This window comes from Thalia democratica, chromosome 2, assembly GCF_965202585.1.
Source record: "Thalia democratica chromosome 2, ktThaDemo2.hap1.1, whole genome shotgun sequence".
In the NCBI taxonomy this organism is placed as follows: domain Eukaryota; kingdom Metazoa; phylum Chordata; class Thaliacea; order Salpida; family Salpidae; genus Thalia; species Thalia democratica.
The window spans coordinates 5,576,540-5,597,291 of NC_139166.1; the positions used below are offsets into that span (position 1 = coordinate 5,576,540).

Below are 20,752 nucleotides of genomic sequence, written 5' to 3' on the forward strand. Positions count from 1 at the left end.
GAAGAGACCGCAGTGGAAGGAGAAGAATACGATAAGACGACGAATGGAGAATAAGAATAAGGGAAATAATTGAAAACATTTTTGCAAAAGTTCTATTTGAAAACCAAGTATTTGTTTTAGTTTTTTAAACCAAAAAAAAAAGGATTTTTTATTTAAAAACTATATAGCAAGATTTAAACTTTAGTTGTAGTTTAGTTGTAGATTTATTTCAAAACAACTATTTATTGCTTTCTTAAAACCTGTGTTTTTGGTACAGTGATCTTTTTTTTTCTAATAAAGTGTTTTTTTATCTAGCACATATTCTTTTTATACCAGAATAAAATGTAAAATTTTGAAATAAAAAGTTCTGTTTTCTGCTTTTCAGATTTTTAGACGAGTAAAAAGAGCAAAGTAGAAGTTTCACAAAAATGTTATCTTTCTTTTTCCATTTTTTATACAAAAAGAATCATAATGTTTGTTAAGTTTGAGACTTAATTTTAGTTGTAGATTCAGTTTACAGACTAAGTTTACATTTATAAAGTTTTCCAATGTACTATTGCAAATAAAGATAAAAGTCCACAGAATAAATAGTTTGCTGTGAAAAAAATCAATAAATCATAAAAGAGAAGTTTTGCTTTAATTACTTTTATAATTCTGAAAAACTAGTTAGCATTTGTTAACTTCTTACAGAATTAATAGTTTTATAAATAAGGAGGTGTAATGTTTTAGTTCGGAAAATACTGTTATTGTAGCTTGTAGTTTTTTAAATAAAAATCTAAAAAATGTTTGGTAATTTTAATTTTGTTTTGTAATATGTTAGTTCTAACAGAAGTATTTTTTTTCTAAATTGATACAATTTTCTCTTTAGACCGGAAGTTTATAGTTTTTAGAACCGTATAGATTTTTGAATATTGTTTTTTTAAACTTACAAATACTTAAATTGTTCAAAATAATTTTTTTCAAATTAAACTGAGCATGTAGATTGTTTGGTATTCAATTTATTTTCTTTTACAATTTATAAAGTATAAACTTTTTAGTTTATGCATTCATTAGTTATTTTGTTCTTTAAAACTTTGTTTTCAAATTATTTTTAACTAGCTTAAGCTTATAGAAAAATAAATTTATTTTGTCTTCTAAAAGCAATTTTTTTATACCTATTTTTAAATAAGCTATACAATATTTTACATTTATATTTTTAATTTTGGGGCTTTTTTTAATGTGTTTCATAGTTTGATTATATTATAACTACGACAAATACAATACAATTATTTCTAAGTTTTAAAAATTTTCAACCTTTAAATTGCTTAATATTTTCTATAAAATCATAGTATCATAAAACAGGAAAAAAAGACTTAAATGCTACTAATTTTGATTCGTACCTGTATATGTATGAAGAGAAGTTACATTAATGTTTTTTTAGATCCGTATTAAATAAAAAAACTGATACTTTTGTTAAGATTGAATATTATGTTACAGTTTTTCTTTTTCAGCTTTTTAAATTGAAGTTAAAGCTTTTTACATCAAATTGTTTGTTTGTTATAGTGTTTGAGATAAACTTGAATCTTTGTTTTTTTTTTTGAAGCATTTCAAAAATATAGTTTCAAACTAAAAGCTAACTAAGTTTCAACAATAATCGTTAAACTGAGAAGACGATATCATATTTTGAGTAGGTGTCAAATATGCAAAAAGACACTTTTGCATGGCGTCAATTGTGCATGAGGGGTTTTGCACGAAGACATTTTTTACGGGTTGAAATTTTTTTAATTTATTTTATATTTTTATTATTTTTTATATTTTTTTGTCATTGAATAGTAAGACATTTATTTTAGTTACTTAAATTGTATTCTAGACATACGAGCGAACAAATTAAAGTACACAAAAATCATAAATTTTATGTGCTCAAGTAATATTACTACTTATTAGTCTTTAAATTAGTTGAAATTTAGTTAGATATATGTTTCTTACAAAAATATTAAAATCAATGTTTGTTTACAGTAACTAAAATTTTCTAGAAATTTTTTGTAGACTAAACAACAGCCATTAATGATTTTTCGTGTATAGAGCTATAAAAACTTCAGAAACAACTGCTTTAGAAGATAACAAATCACTCTACCGTACAAGCCAAAGTCAATTGCTTATAAAACATTTAAAATTTAGGAAACTGTGAAGATAAAATTCCTTAAACCCTATTATTTTAGAACAAAAACGGTTACAATTAAAAAGTTAAAAACAATAAAATTGAAATGAACTATGCTATTCTCTTTTAAAAATGCATTTTTTGGCGTGGATGGACTTTAAAAGTAACAACTTGTGGATTGAACAATTTAGTAAAAGTTTCAAAGTAGGTTAACCTCTTGTGTAAAAGTTTCTTAATCTGAAGTGTGTTAACCCGTTAAAACACAGAAATATGTATAAGTGTAATAAAAAAAGAATACTAGGGTTGATCATACCAATTCGATCATCAGACCACAAGCTTTCGGTAGACAGAAACCGATTTCGTCTTCGTTGCTTGCCTATATAAACCGTTTGCAGATGGAAGACCGCCAGTTTTTTGGTTGTGACTGACTAGTTGAAGAGTCCTAATCAGGACGAAACCGGTCTCAGTCTACCGAAAGCTTGTGGTCTGATGATCGAATTGATATGATCTAAACTTGAGCTTGTCTCACGGCATATAAAATACAGGCTTCGTTTCTGTAGACTTTCGCCAATGTTTTTGTTAAAGAAAGTATACTGTTTAAATTCATAAGTTAAATATAAATGTTTACACATGTTATGTTGCTTAAACCATAGTTGTCATAATATATATTTTTATCAATCTTGTGTTTTTTGTTGTATGACTTTTTCCTATTATAGTTTTCAGAAAGAATTAACTTTTAAATTGTCTTTTAAGTTTTTTAGGGGAACACTGAGCTACAAATTTTTGATAAAAAAAAAACAAACAAAAACCAGCTAGACTTAGTCAATTTTTATTTTTGAGAACTATAACCATGGCGTTAAAGTTATAAGTATACTTATAAAACATTTTTAAGATGTTTAGAATAAGATATTATACTAAGTAAACATTCTAACGAATACCGTTGAAAAGTTTGCTCGAAACATAAAAATAACAATAATGTTTGAGGTATAAGTTCATAAACGTGTATTTAAAACAGATCTTTCCTGCATATAGTGAATCTATACCTTATCTTAATAAGTTGCAAGTGAGATAGAAAAAATTATGATAGTGAATTTGTGACTTTATGAGAAGATATTAATAGATTCTAAATTAGTCACAAACTGATGTAGACAGTATATAGTTCAAATCTTTTAATTTACGAAACAAATATATTATGCCGAAATGTCTGTTTTTAAATGCAGATGGTTTAAATTTTTATTTTTTAAATAATTATTTTTAATCTTAAAGTAATTTATTAAAATTTGTATAGAAAATTATTATTATTTTACAAAAAGAAAAAAATAGCTCCTAGATATTAAAAATACCAACATATATATTGTTTTAAATATATAATACTTTTTTTGTTTTGGCCCTTTAATTTTTTTTTAGAACTGCCATGTCACCTTAGTCAACTAACCTATACTTAAGTTCTTCAAGCAGATTTTTATAATAACACTGGGGAGTAATATAATAATTAGTTATTTTGATAAACAAAATTGATAATAGCTCATTTTAAATATTGTGGTTTACTGATGATTTTAATAGGCAGCTAATATATTAAATATCGGCAATTCGGGACAAACTAACTCCTTAATACAACAGCACTTTTTTATATCAACCTATTTAATGTTATTATAAAAATTCTAATTACTTGAAAGTAAACAAAACTATTTAGCTCGATTAAGTTTCGTGATTAGTTCGAGACGTTTTAATTAAACCAAAAATATAGAATATTAAAATACTGGTAGCCGATCAGTAAAGGGCCGTATTTGTTTTTGCACATAAATGGCGAAGTAGCAAATACTTAAAACTTTACATTATATTTTTAAATAATAGCCAGCCGACATAACTTGCAAAAATCAACAAGTTTATACATTATAACGAACTATATTTAGGACAAAGCCTGATATTTGCTAGCAAAATTAAACAGAGTGTGAATTTTGTAATTCTGTTGAGCATATTTATCATTTTTAACTTACTAATTGATATATATAATAAAAAATTTAAAACTTACAATTAAATAACTATGATATTCTTCTTGTTTTATTTAACAGCATTATATAAGTTGTATTACATACAACTTTAATAAATATCTTATAAAAACCAATCACTTTAAAACATAGTCAACACAATTTATTTGGCACATCAAGTTCAAACATAATCTCTACTTTATGAAAAACAGCAACATAATTTAAAAGACCTGTGCAAAATTAAATATTCATGATGTAGAAAAATAAGAGGCTAGCATATCGCTTGTGTATCGACCAATAGAAACGAAGTAAAAGAACTTGGCAAGGTTGAACTCAAGTAACTCCAAGTGGAAGTGAACTTTAGTAACCTCTGGTAAGAATGAACTTTAGAAGTAGACGTCTTTGCCCATTTTGTGAATTAGCCAGCAAGCTAACACCATTGATAACATCTGAAAAGTATTATTTAATATTATATTGCTAATAATGATATAAGTTTCTGATACATTATCAGATAAATTTAGAGTATTACTAATTGTAAATTTTTAACAAAGAAGCGTTTAAAACTAATTGTTTACATGGACATTCAAAATTAGAAAATTTATTTTTTTTTTCTTAAATATTTCTAACTTTTGATAAAAACATATGTTTTTAAAATGGGCCGTATAGCTCCCTCTTGGGAAATTTTTATTGTTCAGCTGGTAATAGTTTAATAGTAATTAAAAAGATAATAATCAAATAATATTTAAAGAAATAGTTTCAAAATGTAGGCAATAATTTCTTCGAAGAACGACTGTCCAAATTCGAACAATTCATATTCTTTAACTTTTTTTTATGAGTCCACAACTCAAAAAATTTTTTTTTTTTGAAATAAAAAATTGTAGGTAAGTCTAATTAATAACTATAAACACTTTTAAAAATATTTTTAGCGAAATGGCTAAAATAAGTCAGTAAGTACAGTGTTTTTAAAATTCATCATTAAACTTTTTTCATATGCAAAAAAAGTTTTTGTAGGTATAGATTTAAACCTACATACGAACTTTTTTATTAAAAAACGTATACTTCTTTTCAGTTGTGGCCTTTAAACATATGTTTAACAACTTAAACTGTCAGAATTTGAATTTTTATGTAACCCATTTCTGCACTAGATTTTCTAAAATATTATTTTAGTATTTGTTTTATGTATGTATTAAAAATGAAAACCAAGATAATATAATAAAATATTACAAACAACTACATCTACCTAGATCCACTACCTATATACCCTTCATATTTACCTATTAATTTTAAAAAATAAACTCATCAACATTTTATTAATAATAATTATGTTTAGATGATGACTATTATGGAAGTTTTGAAATTATTTGTTATTGAGAAGTTAAAAATATTTAAGGTCATAGAGAGAGATCAAAAATTTTTTTCACAAACATTTGAATTTACTTATAAGATTTTTGTTAACACTAAAATTAATTTTTTATAGATAATTTTAATTAGTGTTTGAGACTAAGTTATTTTTGTAAAAAGTTCCCTCTCTAAAAATGTTTTGACTGCACTTTTTAAATTGCTTATTTTCTAAAAATTTAAAATATTTACTTAAAAATTGTCAATTTTTTGAGTTAAATATTATATTATATAGAAAAGTTACTAAAAAGGTTAGGTTATATTAAAATTATGTTGAAAACATAATTAATAATATAACTAACCTTTTTAAACAACCCAGCCACAACTACATTGGCAACAACGATATTGAAGTATAATACATACCAGTATAACCTTTATACATAAATTATTGTATTTTAATACATATCAATATAACGTTTGTAAAAATATAAATTACATATTTCAAAGCATGATAGATGATAATTATTATTTTTTTGATATGTATGTGAAATTTTGACCAAATTTATTTAGTAAAATAAAATATTTTCTATGAAGCTAACAATAAATAAAAAAGACCATTTGCTCAACAATTTAATAACTAAATACAACTTAGTTAACATATAATATAAATAAATGCATTAAACAGGTATTTCATTTTAATTTTGCTAACATTTAATAACTATTTAAACATTTACTTTAGTTTTATTAGTAGTTTCACATGTAAAAATTAACACCTTAATAACCACCTCAATGCAGATTTTAATTAAAGTTTGAATATATATATAAATTCCAACCTCAACAAACAATACCCCCACAGCTACTCCGGCAACAACGACAATGTATTTGTCGAAAGAACATATAATAATTAAACAATATACTACTTAGATAATTAAACTTTAATAAATAATATATATATATTTGTATCCTTACCTCAACAAACAATACTCCCACTGCTACTCCGGCAACAACGACAATGTATTTGTTGAACGCGTGTTTACATCCGGGTTTTTCAACTTGTGACGAGTAGCATTCTGGCAATTGGGTGCTCGACAGTTTGGAACTGAACTGTTCCCAGTCCTTTGGAGACTCGTATCCACAGCAATCGAACTATGAAAAAATAATTAATAGTTAATTAAAATCAGTATAAAATTGTAGGACTATGTAATAAATGTACCTGTTTTAAGATTAAAAAGATATTTTGTATTTAGTTGTCACCTGCTGGTTAAACAATAATTTAATTTTAAATAAATGTTTGAAGGGCCACAACTTAAAGTAACATATGTATATAAGTTTTTTTAATTAAAAAGTTATTCTTTTGTAGGTCTAAATAATAAGACTATAATGGTAAAAGTATTTGGTGACATTTAATATCAATGAAAAAACATTCTTATATAAGTTTTTTAACAGACTACAAGATTTACCAACAACAGCCAATTCACACAAAACCGCGTATGAATATGATGAAAGATCATTTATGGCAGTATTTAAATAAATCTCTTAGCAAAGTAACGGTACACTTGCAAACTATAAAACGATCAAGTTAATACATAGATATATTTATTATAGTAATTCAAATATAAAAACTAACAGTATTGTGAACTGCATTCCATGCTTGAGTGATAGGAATTTTTTCAGCTTTTGTCGAATCAGAATCATAAAGTTCCATAGATTTTTGAACGAGATCTACATATAGTGTGTTAGGTTATAATTCGTTTATCTTTAGTATCAAGTTAATTAGACTTGTAAGCATTATGTACACAAGTAACAATTTTTAAATATTATATATTCTGAAATTACATCTACTGAAGTTATATGATTCAAATGAAATTAATCTTAGAAAATCACATAAAACATCATTACATGTTATATTTATGTTGTACAAATATCACTTTAATAAATTTAAGTTACATTCATTTCTAAAAATAAAAATTATAAATATAAATGTAGTAATTATACTTGATATCAAGTATATAAACTTCTGTAACAAGTAAATTATGACTTCAGTTATTATAGAGATATACATATGAGAGTTACTCTTACTAACAGTATTTAGTAACACCTAACTAGTTAAACTAATACTAGTATAACTATTATAATTTTTTAATTGATAATTAACTCTTACCTTCAAATTCAGCTTGTTTGCTATAAGCCAAAGAAGCTCCAGCAATTTCAACACAGAAGATGACAAATAGCATGGCGAAAAACTGGTGAAAAAAAATTTAGTTTACAATTTCTAACATTTGTTCTATAGAAGAATTGAAAAAAATTATATATGTATGTAGTAAAACTAGTTGAGCTCTTTCCTGTGGAATAACAACTAATCTTTAAATTATTACTATGTATATTAAAACTTCATTTCTACTTACAGATTCTTTAAAGTTGTATATTTCTCAATATTTACGTTACAAATATGAAACTAGTAATAATGGTAATAAAGAACTGTTGAAACAGAAGTAAATTTAAAACCTTACACTCATTGTTATTTCTTGATAGATGGTAGAATATCATTGAGAAGTGTGTAAAACATTTTTGTGTCAAGATTGTCTAATATTAATCAAAAATAAAAACTATACTTTTTTAATCTGAAGCCCTTGTGAAGTTAAGCAACTTGAAAATTAAAATATCACTTTGCATTTATTTGCAATTCACCTTTTTAGTTTATCATATTAGTACTTACCACAATAATCAATTTTTACTCATCTAGAAAATCTCACAACATCGATTATAGCAACTTCACTTAATAATTAAAAGACTGTTATGTATAAACATTAATATACTTAAACTATATAAATTTATAAAAATTAATAAAGTCACTGACATTAGTTCCTTAAACATACTATTTTATTTTATGAACATTTGTGGCTGAATTGCCGCTCTTTGATTCAAACATGATATATTTATATATGTAAAATTAAACTACTTGATGCGAAATGTAAAGTTCAAATTAAACAGTGCAAATTTTTCATAAAGCTAAGTGCTTAAGTCTAACAAAACGATTGTGAAAATTGACTAACTTAATTTCTTCGTGTTTAATAAACTCAACTATGCATAAATCAACTAACCACAACAAGGATGCACTTATTTTTTGTTAATGTTATTATATATACTTTATCAATTCTTTTATTTACCACATTTCGATAAAACTACTCACAAAGCCAATAATTGTAATGATAGTTATAATTTATTTTAGTTAACCTAATATTATTCATAACTCACCACACCAAGCATTCCTTGATTTCGGTTGATTAACCACATTAAACAAGTTTACTGAAAAAAATTTTATAAACCAACAAACAAATAACATCTCTACTAACATATAAATCAACTAACCACACCAAGCATTTACTTATTTTCCTTGATGTTATCATATATACATAATCATGTTCTTTTACCTAATCTATTTTAATAAAACTACTCACATTGCCAAGAATTGTATATATTTTATTACTTATTTATTTACATATAACTAGTTATAATTTATTTGATTTAAGCTATCCGAATTAGTATACTCACCACACCAAGCATGCACTTGTTTTCCTTGATAGCTCCGCAGCATCCGAAGAAGCCGATGACGATGAGGAGCGCTCCAGCTGCGATGATGGCGTAAACACCGTTGGTCACTCCGCTGTGATCGGTGATCAGTTCCTGGAAGGAAGCGGTTCCCTGCAACGCCCAGATGCCAAGTCCCAGCATGGCAAGACCTCCAAACTGTTAGAAATTTAACATGATAAAAAACATAAATTTGTTTAGTATAGTCATGTTTTTGCACAGATATCCAATCCTACCATAGCTAAACCACAGTTTAAGTATAAACAATATTCAAGAAGGTTGTTTGAGTTTCTTAATTATAAATCTTTAGACTTATACTACTTTTAACTTTCTCAAAAAATTATGTTGGAAAAATTTAACAAACATTAGGTTCAGTATAAATAAAAAAATATTTTAATTGTTTAGTTGTTATAGGGCAAAAAAGCTAAGATTGTTTAAAATTTTATATATATATCGATACTAGTAAACTTTGAATTTTATATTACTGCAGATAAAGATTTCTCAATCATATTAAACCAGATATTACCTATTTTAGAATATGTTGTTTTTTCTAATTTAGTTTTTGTGGGTGCACAACTATTCAAATTCAGACAATTCAAATTCTTAATAAAAAATTGAAACAGCTAAAAATAAAAAACTAATATATATTTTTCTAAAATAAAAAATGCATATCTAAATCATACTAATATCAACAAGCCATTTGTTTTCTTTTTGCAAAAAATTAAATATTCTTTGAGATATGGCTTTATTAAAGTAAATAATATAGTTACTTCTAGTAATTTTAAAATATATTGTAAAACATTTAAGATTTTCCAAAAAAGGTAAAAGTGGCTTGTTATGGTTGCCACTGTTCAAGCTGAGAAAAATTTCCTGACTTTTCCTGACTTTTTACCAAAATTTTCCTGACTTGTCTAAATCAAACTCTTAAATAAAACATATTCTAAAATACATAATCTAACACTTGAAACTATATAAAGCTTTCAATCTAATTTTTGTACAGGTTAAAAATAACAGTTTTTGCTGAATTCTATCATCAAACTTCCAGTACATCACTTAAACCATCTGTGTATGATTGATGTTTGTAATAAACAGCTCTATCAGCAAAATACTTGTATTATCACCTTATAAACACAGCTTGTCTGAAAAAATCATTTTTAGCATTTCCTAGCATAAATGTATCTAGATAAACAAACGACATATAAGGAACTTTTACAATTAAAACCTTGACTTAATAATGAACTTTCACAACTAAAGTCTTAAAAAAAACAAATTTTTACAGTTGAAACCTTAAAACAATAAAAGAACTTAATCAACTACTGTTTTTTTAAATGTATGTACTAAAATTTATTTTCTCCGTTTTTTTATTAGCACTTCGACCTCTTCATCTAATAAAGATATGGTTTCCTTCACCTGAACTGCATTCGGCTTCATTTTCTTGGCAGTTAAAATCATTTGCCTCATTTTGTTTAAATCGCTCTCATCTGCTGCCCCTACACTTGTTGAAGAGAATCTTTTCTCTAAATCAAGCCACAACTGGTGGGCTTCATTTCTTTTCTTTTGGCACTCATTTATTTTTACTATCATTTAGTATAAAATTTGTAACAAATAAATATACTCTTATTTACTTTAAAAACTTAAGTTACTCTACAAAAAATACAAATAATAAGTAAACTTAGTCTTAGCATATACTTCTCTTATTACTTATTTTATAAATTTAACTAACTTTCAAAAAATTATAAAGAGGTTAAGTGTACACATTAACTTGTTACATAAAATACTAAACTAACTGCTTAGTTATAAAGAACTCAATTATTTACTTAAACAAAAAACACTTTGATTCTAAAACTATGCTAGAAAGTATTTTTGTGTATATATCACAGTTATATTATCCTTGCTACAGATCATCAATATCAAAAAGCTTACAAAATCAGCTTGTTCAAGTAGGGTAGTTGTTCAATATGTTAATAGAAAAGTTTTGCAGTTTTATAAAGAATATTTTACTAATTTATACCAGATGAAGGCATTGGAAATAAAATTGAATATTTTTGTAAACTTCTAGGAAAATTTTGGACTTTTTTTCGGACTTTAAAGGACTTTTAATTAATTTTCACCATTTGAAGGCTTTGGAAAACAAGGAATTCTGTAAATTTAAACTGACAAAATATGACTTTTTTTTTAATTTTATCAAATTTCCTGACTTTTCCTGACTTTTTTTCAAAACCCCCCATTTTTTCCTGACTTTTGTCATTTTTTAAAATTTTTCCTGACTTTTCCTGATTTCCTGACTTTTCCTGACCTAGTGGCAACCCTGCTTGTAGATATTAATAAGATCTACATACACATTTTTTACTTTTTTCAAATTTATATTACTTTTTGAGATATAGTCTTTTAAATATTTTTTTAGAATTTGAACTTTCCAGAATTTGAATTGTCATGTAACCAGTCTTTGTTTATATGTTTAATCAAAGAGGCCATGTCATTTTAATACTCTATCATTTTGTCATTAAAGATTAAACTAAATTATCATTTAATACCACTTTTTAGTAGAAGATATGTTAATGCTACAAGAAGTAAACTGTTTATATTTGTTAGTCTTATTTAAAATTTTTAATTTGATTGATATAACATCACAACAAAATTTAATGATTTTAGTCCTTGAAGTATTAAGTGTTTATTAAATTAATGGACTAGTGTTAGTTTTAGAATGAATGTTTAAAATAACAAATCTTGTAAAAATGTTAAAATATCACTAAGTGCTGTAGTTACTAAATCATTAATTGATATCAATAGGCTTTTTTAATACAAACAAATTTTAGAGTTTAATAAAATATTAAATATCAAAACAAAAATGGTATGTTTAAAAGTTTGTAGAAATATGCTTTAAATAAAAAGTTATATTTCAGATGCTTTTATTAAACTATTTACACTCCACTTAAATTTCACTACTTCAGAAAAAAAAAACATTTTTGTAAAAATAAATTTACGAAAAATTTAATACAACAAATGTGGTTAGAAAAAAACAATAAAAAATCCTTATTTCTAAAAAAATTAATTAGTTGAGTTTAAGAGTAATTTCAAAACATAAATAATTTTAACAGTATAATATTTTATAACAGTTTAAACTTACAAACACAAGTAGATTGACTACAAAAAGAAGACCTTTTGCAACACTTCCCATTTTGACGATACTTTTTTTACTAATTAAATCACTGAAAAAAAAACTGCTTTAAATATTTTGCAATACATTTGTTCTATAATGCTAAAAAATAAATTGATAAATACAGTTGAATATTTATATATTTACTTTTTACTTATGACTAGGAGAATTTAAACACATCAAAATTTATAAACACACTATACTATTAAACAACAAATACTCAGTGTAAAGTTAACTTTTGCAGAATGTTCTATTCTTCATAGAACATCTAACATATATATATATATTAATTTCAAGATTGATAACAATTTTTACTGGAAGTTTTATTTTAACTTACTTATATTAAGGCTATATTTGCTAGACTTGTATGAAAAATTGCTACTGTTACTTAAGCATAATATAGACATTTTTAGGAACTATGATCAATTATGATTATGAGTAACAATTTAATTTCAACCACAAACTGCAGTTTCATTATGCCTGATCAGTATCCTGAGTTTAAAGTAATAAAATCATTTCTAAAAATACTAAAATCTTTAATAAAATCATTATAAAAAAAAATTAACAAAAAGTGAAATGACGTCAAGTTGAGACGAAATTAAGATTAAGAATTAATAAAACTCATTATTTAATTGTTAAATTGTCACTGTCATTATAAAAGTACAGTCTAGCAATATTAATATTAATATAAATAAAAAAGCTACTTTGGTAGAAATTTATCAAATAAAAAATTTATATAAGTTAAGATGACACTCAGGTAAAGTGATGTCTTGAAAAGTTTAAAAACATAGCATTACTCATTTTTAAATCAGGGTTGCCTTTCTTTAAATCCAAAACTATCTTGGATGACCAAAAACTGTCATGAGTGACCAACTTTACCGAGTCATTCTAGTTTTTTAAAACCTGTTTAAAGGTTTTGTTTACTTTTTAAAATTAATTGAAACGAATCTTCAACAAAATTGGTTAATAACTTTAAAAGCTTTCTAAAGTTTCAGGATTTCTGAGTCTTTCAAGCACTTTCAAGTTTTACCTAGGTTTTCTAAATTCTCTAAAGATTTTTCAAGGGATTTCAGGTATGTTAAAATGTACAAACTTTTTTGTACCTTTTAATTGCTAATTTAACTCAGATAAAAAATTATAAAAATAATTATGAAAATAATTTTTTTCTGATTATGGTTTTAAAATTTATTGAAATTTTGAATTGTATTTTCAATCAAGTCCTTGTCATAAGATTATTTTTAAGCCATATAAATAGTTTAACAATAACAATCATAATATTTAGTAAAAATATTTAACAAATTTCAGAGCTTCAGTTTGACTTTTTAACTAGGCTTTACTATAAGGGCATAGGGGAGTCAAACATTTTTTTAAATTAAAGATAACATATGAAAGCTCTAAGTGCAAACTACAAGCCAGTGTTTATAGAATAAAAAATAATAATAATGAGATATTCAGGGTTGCCACTCTTTCAGTCAAAACATCTTCCCTGAGTAACCTTAAAATTTTCTGAGTTTAAGGTTTCAAAAATCTTTTTTTTTTTTGCTTCTGGTGTAAATTAATAATATCCAATGCTCATTTTTCTTCTTTGGTAATAAAAGAAAGGTTGTATGTGTATGCTTCTGTTATAGACGCTTACTAAAAATATGAAAACAATTATTTTCAAAATTTAAATGCTATAAAGTAAAATCAGTTGAGATTAAAAATTTTTCCGTAAACAATTTAGTTAACTTTATAATAGATTTATATGAGGTTTTTCAACAAAATTGATCATAAAATAACAAAAGAGTAAAACTAAGTGAACTAAATCTCATTCACAATTTAGAAAAAAATAGGACTGAGATTTTCTGAATATATAAGTTTTATAAAACAAAACTAAATTGTCTTGAGTCATCCAGAGATTTAAAAAAAATCATAATATCCTGAGACTTTCATGAGTTTCAAAATATTTTGATTTATCCAGAGAAAGTGGCAACCATGTGAGAAGAAACTAGATTTAAGAAAACAAAGTTTGTTTCAGAGTAATAACATCTAGCCTTGTATGAATAAATTCTAAAATAAGTCTTGGTTTTACAAACAAAACCAAAAAACCTAGAGTTTTTCAAAAAACTTAAAAATTTTGAAGCTTGCCTGAGATGTTTTATACTTATCATCATATTTTCAAAGATACCAAATTAGCTTGAGTGTGTGGTAATCTTCATCTAATATATATAAATATATATATATATATATATATATATATATATATAGTATAGTTTTCTAGGTTTTACAGATTTTTGCATTTACTACAACATACTTTCTTTTGAAAACTTTGAATTCAAGCTATATTCACAGTGAAACTGATCATAAACAGATTGTTTTTTATATTTAAGGCCATAGGGGGGGTAGGCCATGTTTTTTACAAGTTGATCTTATTTTATAGAGTTTTTACTAAGCTTCAAGTTGCTTTTTACCGTTTTTAAAAATTCGAATTAGTTTTTGAGATATGACCGGCCAAAGTCGGGCCGCATAACAGGTTCCTTATGGGGAAGGAAAAACTAAAACGGCAAAAAAAGACTAATGCATTCAAAATCTATCTCCTCCTTCATTTTTTAAGCAATCTTCTTCAAACTTTTACAGTCTATTCTTTATACAATAACAAAAAAACGTTATTTGTGACTTTAAAAAATTTTAAGTAAAAATACCTTTTTTTTTGAAAAAAAAAAAATTTTTGATAAAAAATCACTTTTTTTTTTTATTTTTGTCATAAAATTTTTATTTTTTAAATTTATTAAAATTCACAAATAACGTTTTTTTCTCATAATGTAAGGAACATTTCCTGAAAATTTGAAGAAGATTGCTTGAAAAATGAAGGAGAAGATAGATTTTAAAGCCCGTTTTTAAAAACTCGAGAAAAACGGCTTTAAAGTTACCCTTTATATACTCTTTATAAAGACAACCCTTTATATAACCGGTCATAAAAAAAAAGTTACTTAATATTTTTAAAATCTATAAAAAGCATCTGAAAGATTATGAAATTTACTATAATATAAGTCTATATGTTATTTTTGGTCAAAAAATGGCTTCTACCCCCCCTATGGCCTTAATATCTTTAGAATTTCTATCATGGTTGCCAAAGGTTTGTTGTAAAAAAGAAATTATGGTTAAAAAAATTTTTTTGGTTCATTCTTAGTATAAAATTATCTTAAAGGTAAAAAACTGAGTTTAACAATTTAATAATATTGAAAAAGTACTGTTATAGCTACTTCAAATGTGCAGTCAATAAAAAAAAAATTGCTGACCAAAATTTTTTGTTTAGACATGATAGATTTTTCTTATCAATTTTTTGATACTTTGCATGTTAAATCTCTTTGAAATTCTTAACTTTATAATAATTTTCATTAGAAATTCGAGTTTTTTCAATTTTTTGAAATTTTCTCAAATTTCATGTTTTTCCAGGTTTTTTAACTAAGTTGTCAAAACCAGGTCTTCCCAGGACTACAGGCAATCTAAATTAAAATTAATTTAATCATTCAAAAAAAAATTATTTCCATGATAAATTTTTTATATTTAATCGAAACTTCACTACTCTCTATGTGAAAATAGTTTAAAAACTAGAGTTTTAACAATATGTGTTTTAAATTCCAGGTTTTTCTTAGTTTTTATTTTCTAAATTTATCAAACTAATTCGAGGTTTTCAATTTTTAATTATAAAATTCTAGGCTTTTGCTGGATTCTAGGTTTTTTTAACCCTTTTTTAAAGCTAATAAATATTTTTTTTCAAACTCAAACTTTTGGTGTTTTATTTTTTGAATGTACTACAATATCACTATGGGCGAACAATTGTATTTTGTAACAGTTTTGTTACAGGGTAGAAAACATTTGTAGGGTTGCAAAATGTTCTTGGCAAATTTCCTCCAGGTACAGCACGTTTTTTTGGTCATAGAAATTCATACGAGGTGGTATGATTTTTGAAGCATACATATAGAGAAATTTCAACTACTTATGTATTATTTGACGTCATAATCTCACAAAATACACAAGTTTTATAATGTAAGTTTATATGGTAAAACAAAATTCTGTAGGTATACTAACTTACTTTTAAATATTTAGGCCATGTGGTATGTATATTAGCAGATTTTTGATGTCATAATTCGTTTAGCTATAAGTGTTTAAAAAACTCTTAAATAATTATACAATTAGCATTACAACAAATTAAAAAAATATTAAAAAGTTATAATTTATTATAGACAAGTTCTACTATGAATATTTGTATTAGGTTAATATTTTATTATTCTTTAACAATAAGTTAAATAATAATTGATATCAACTAAATACCTAGTAAAATGTAGTTCTACTAAGTCTAATAGCTCTTAGCAAGGTATCAGCTTTCAAATGTTATATAGAGGGCTGAGTCTTGTAAATAGAATTTATATGAAGTAAACATAATAAGAAACTGCTATGAGTTTTAAACTAAAAACAATTTATACAGAGCTTAATTGCATAATTAAAATATTAATCAAAGAAATTAATTTTTAATTAATTTTAATATGAAATACTTTAGAACTTTAATTATTAGTAACGTGAAAACAATTGCATAGTTAAACCTAACTTTGAAGAAAATTATAAAACTAAATAACTATTATTATTTTTTTTTCAAATAAAATTACAATAACTTTTATAATTAAACATTTAATTAATTTCTGTGGCTGGTTTATATGGCAATGTGTAACTTGATTCAACATCAGAAATTTCTTCTCTGCTCTTTATTTTCTCCTTATCTTAACTTGCATCAATACAAGATTAGACCTTTTGAGCTTTCTCTTAAACACTTGGATCAACTTGGATTTTAGCTCAAAACTTTCCATTAAATTTAAATAGTTATCAAGTGAAGTTTGTTATGCTGTTACAACACAACAGCAAAAAAAATTGCTTTCATTTAAAAAAAGTACCATTCAACAGTCAAAATTTGCATATTTTGTGTGATTTTGACATCAAAATAATACATAAGTAGTTGAAATTTCTTTATATGTATGCTTATAGCTTTAAACTTTTATTTCAGATTATAACTAAAGTCTAGGACATGTGTAAGTGACTTTATTACTACTAAGTCAAAAATATTGAAAATATGTGATTTTTGATGTTAAAATAGTTTGTTGTGCAGCAGCTTAGCTTTTTTGGAATTTTTTTTTTCAAATTCTTCTTAATGAAGCCAAAACACACCTAAATAATACCCCCTCACAGGGTCAAATCATAGTCCACAGGGTTACCACACACTCAGGGAACTCAGAGAAACCTAGGGAATTTTCAGATTATAGAAAATCTCAGGGAAACTCACTGAGACTCAGGAAAACTAATGGAATTTTGACATTTATTTTTAAACTCAGGGCAGTTTAGATTTTTTCTAAAAATTTCAGAGAGACTTTTAAAAAATTTCAGGGAACTTTTTTTTAGATCTAGAATGAGATTTTGTTAATCCAGTTTCAAAATTTTGTTAAAAACAGTTAATTTTATTTATTTTTAAGTGTTTATTTAGAAATTTTCAATCCTTACGGCTAGTTCTTTAATATTATTAGAATTAACATTGTAGTTTTTTAATAAAATCTTCAAGAATTTCCAAAAAGCTCAGGGAAGATTTTTTTACCCAAAGAGTGGCAACCCTGAGTCCAGCAAACATCACCCAAGTACTCCCTACACCTACTCCAGGTAGTTTAAAAGTACATTTGTAGGTCTATTTTTAGTTTTAAGTTAAGTTCAAGGTAAAAAACTGTGTTAAAAAGTATAAAAACATTGAAAAGATACTGTTAAGCTGCTACTTTAAATAAGGTTGTCAATAAATTAACTTTCACAAAAATTTTACATCCATGATCACAAAAATTTTACATCCCCATGATAGATGTTTTGAGTCAAATCTAACTTTTACTGCTGAACATGTGAAAATTGTAAAAAAATATCAGGTTTTTCCTGGTTATAAAGTTTTTTGGCAACTCTGAATTAAGTGATAAAAGCAGTCTTGCACTTAAATTGATTTAAGTTAAATCAATTGAAACTTCACTGTTGAAAGAGCAAAAATATTATGCTTAATAAATATTTATTAGTTAAAATGACTTAAAAAACTTATGGATTTAAGAATGAAAAGTTAAATATAATTTATAAAATTTAAAACACTGTGCTAAAATAAATGAAGTTTTTTTTTTTTTATGGTAAAAAAACATCAGTCTCAAACTCTACTCTTTATACCGTATGAAACAATATAACCAATGATTATTTTTTCTATAGACAAGCTTGAAATACATTTAGTTTTGGATAACCTTGAACTACAAATGTTTGATTAAAGAAATATACAGGGTTGCCAAATGTCTTAGGCAAATTAAACTAGGTTTTCAAAATATCTTTCAGGTTTTTGAAAGTACACATTTTAGGGTCTATTTTTAGTTCAAGGTTAAGTTTAAGGTATAAAACTATGTTAAATAGTATTAAAGGAAAGATGCTGTAAAGCTACTTAAAATGTGTTCTTAAATAAAAAACATTTTTGATTTTGACAAAAAAATATTTTTATGGTAAATTTTTGGCGTCAAATTAAAATTGTTCTACTTGACATGTAAAAATTGTTAACAATTATAGGTTTTTAAGTGATTTTAGTTCAAAATTCCAGGTTTTTCTATATCTTTTAGCCTAAATTGTCAAATACCAGGCTTCCAAGTTTTTTGGCAACCCTAAATACACAAAACATAATAATTGATCCAGGGCTTAGTGGATTCAAAATAAACTTAAATACTTAACATTATTTATAAGAAATTATTATGTGGGCTGATTTTTTTATATAACTACAACTCAACTTTGAAATTTTCAATATTAAAGAGGTTATATTAAAAGAAATTTTAAATTACTATTAATGATTAAACTTAGTTATGCTTATATCAAACTAATTTTTTTTCAAATACATAACTCATTATCTCCTTACGTTGTTATCTCATATTTATCAGCATAACCTTTTTTTATATACTAATTGAAACAAAATGGATACTATTATTTTGAATTCAGCTTATAAATTTAAATTATTTTCATTGGGCTTTTCAATCTTATTCAAATTTCCTGATGAAATATGTCTCTACTTTTAAAGTGTTGCCAAGTAGACAATTCGTTAAATTAGTAAAAAAATCAGGGTGGTTTTTAAAATTAACTACAAGACTTATATTATATTATACATTGTATGCATCATATGTCTTATGAAATAATCTAACCATACTTGACAGAAAAAACTTTGCTAATTTGTTATAGTTTATTCTTTTTGTTGTAAATAATTTTCCATTAAATCCGGCTTTAAAACTTTTACTTTTTTTTAATTTAGTGGGTCATATATAGGGGTAGCTGTCTAAATTGCACGAGCGTACAAAATAGCACGAGGGGACAAAACTGCACGAGTGCACAAAACTGCACTAAGATACTTTTGCACATGGTAATAAATTTGCATGAAGGTACTATTGCACGAAGGGTCACTTTTTCACGAAGACACTTTTAACGAGCAGACAATTTTGCACAAATTATTTTTTTTTTTATAAATAATTTTATCAACTTTTTTTTAATATCACCGTTACCCCTTACCCTCGGTCGGTAAGTTTTTTTTTCTTTCACTATTACTGTAACTCCAAATCCTAACCATTACCCTCGGTTGGTAATTTTTTTTTTACTTAATTTTTTGTTTTTTATAATTTTTATTATTTACTTTTCTAATTTTACTATCTTTAAACCCCTAACCATTACCCTCGGTCAGTAAATTTTTTCAGTTTAATTTTAATTAATTTTTGGTATTTTTTACTCTCCTGCAAAAATGTAACTCGTGCAAAATTGACCCTTGGTTGAAAATCGTCTTCGTGCAGTTTTGTTCCCTCGTGCATTTTTTTCCCCTCGTGCGATTTAGTAATCTTGTGCAATTTCGTCTTCGTGCAACTTAAACCCGTTCCCCATACATAGACATTTAACAGTCTAAGTTTAACAAACTATAGCCTTTGCAGTAACTAAAGTTAACTAGTACTCAAGTTCTTGTAACCGGTTACATGACTATTCAAATTCGGACAATTCAAATTCCGACAACTCAAATTCTATAAAAAAAAATAAAACAGACACAAATAAAAAAGTAATGTATAGTTGCAAAAAGCAAAAAATACATATGTAGATCTTATTAATATCTACAAACTACTTTTTTCTTTTTGAAAAAAATTAAATATTATTCAAGATATTTTAAAATTACTAAAAATAACTATGTTTTTTATTTTATTTAAACCATATCTCAAAAATTATTTAATTATTTGAAAAAAGAAAAAAATGGCTTGTAGATATTAATATGATCTACATAAGTATTTTTCATTTTTAACAAATATACATAACTTTTTTATTTGTGGCTATTCCATTTTTTTTTAAGAATTTGAATTGTCGGAATTTGAATTGTCCGAATTTGAATATCGTGTACCCCTTGTAACCAAGGTTAGCAACTTAACTTTGAATAATTGAGCAGACAAAAGAAAAGTTAATAAATTTAAAAAAAATGTTATTCAATATTTTAATAAAAACCTCTAAGCTGAGTTGCCA

The 20,752-nt window shown here is 25.1% G+C and overlaps 1 protein-coding gene across 1 annotated transcript; it reads right to left on the minus strand.

The window, feature by feature from the left end:
• Positions 1-4,380: 4,380 nt before the first annotated feature.
• On the minus strand, positions 4,381-12,231 carry LOC145829909 (tetraspanin-18B-like). Its single transcript, XM_082937782.1, has 6 exons — positions 12,158-12,231; positions 8,995-9,189; positions 7,604-7,685; positions 7,070-7,164; positions 6,412-6,588; positions 4,381-4,553 (listed from the first exon to the last, which is right to left on the minus strand). The coding sequence occupies exons 1-6, from the start codon at positions 12,206-12,208 to the stop codon at positions 4,491-4,493; spliced, it is 663 nt and encodes a 220-aa protein (XP_082793908.1). The 5' UTR covers positions 12,209-12,231; the 3' UTR covers positions 4,381-4,490.
• Positions 12,232-20,752: the final 8,521 nt, after the last annotated feature.

Bases quoted from the DNA above. Each gene is read 5' to 3' on its own strand.
- LOC145829909 (XM_082937782.1), bottom strand. From the start codon at position 12,208: ATGGGAAGTGTTGCAAAAGGTCTTCTTTTTGTAGTCAATCTACTTGTG. The intron at 7,165-7,603 runs GTAAGAGTTAAT...CACTATATGTAG, and splicing joins CAAACAAGCTGAATTTGAAG to ATCTCGTTCAAAAATCTATG. The intron at 4,554-6,411 runs GTAAGGATACAA...AATACTTTTCAG, and splicing joins TGGGAGTATTGTTTGTTGAG to ATGTTATCAATGGTGTTAGC.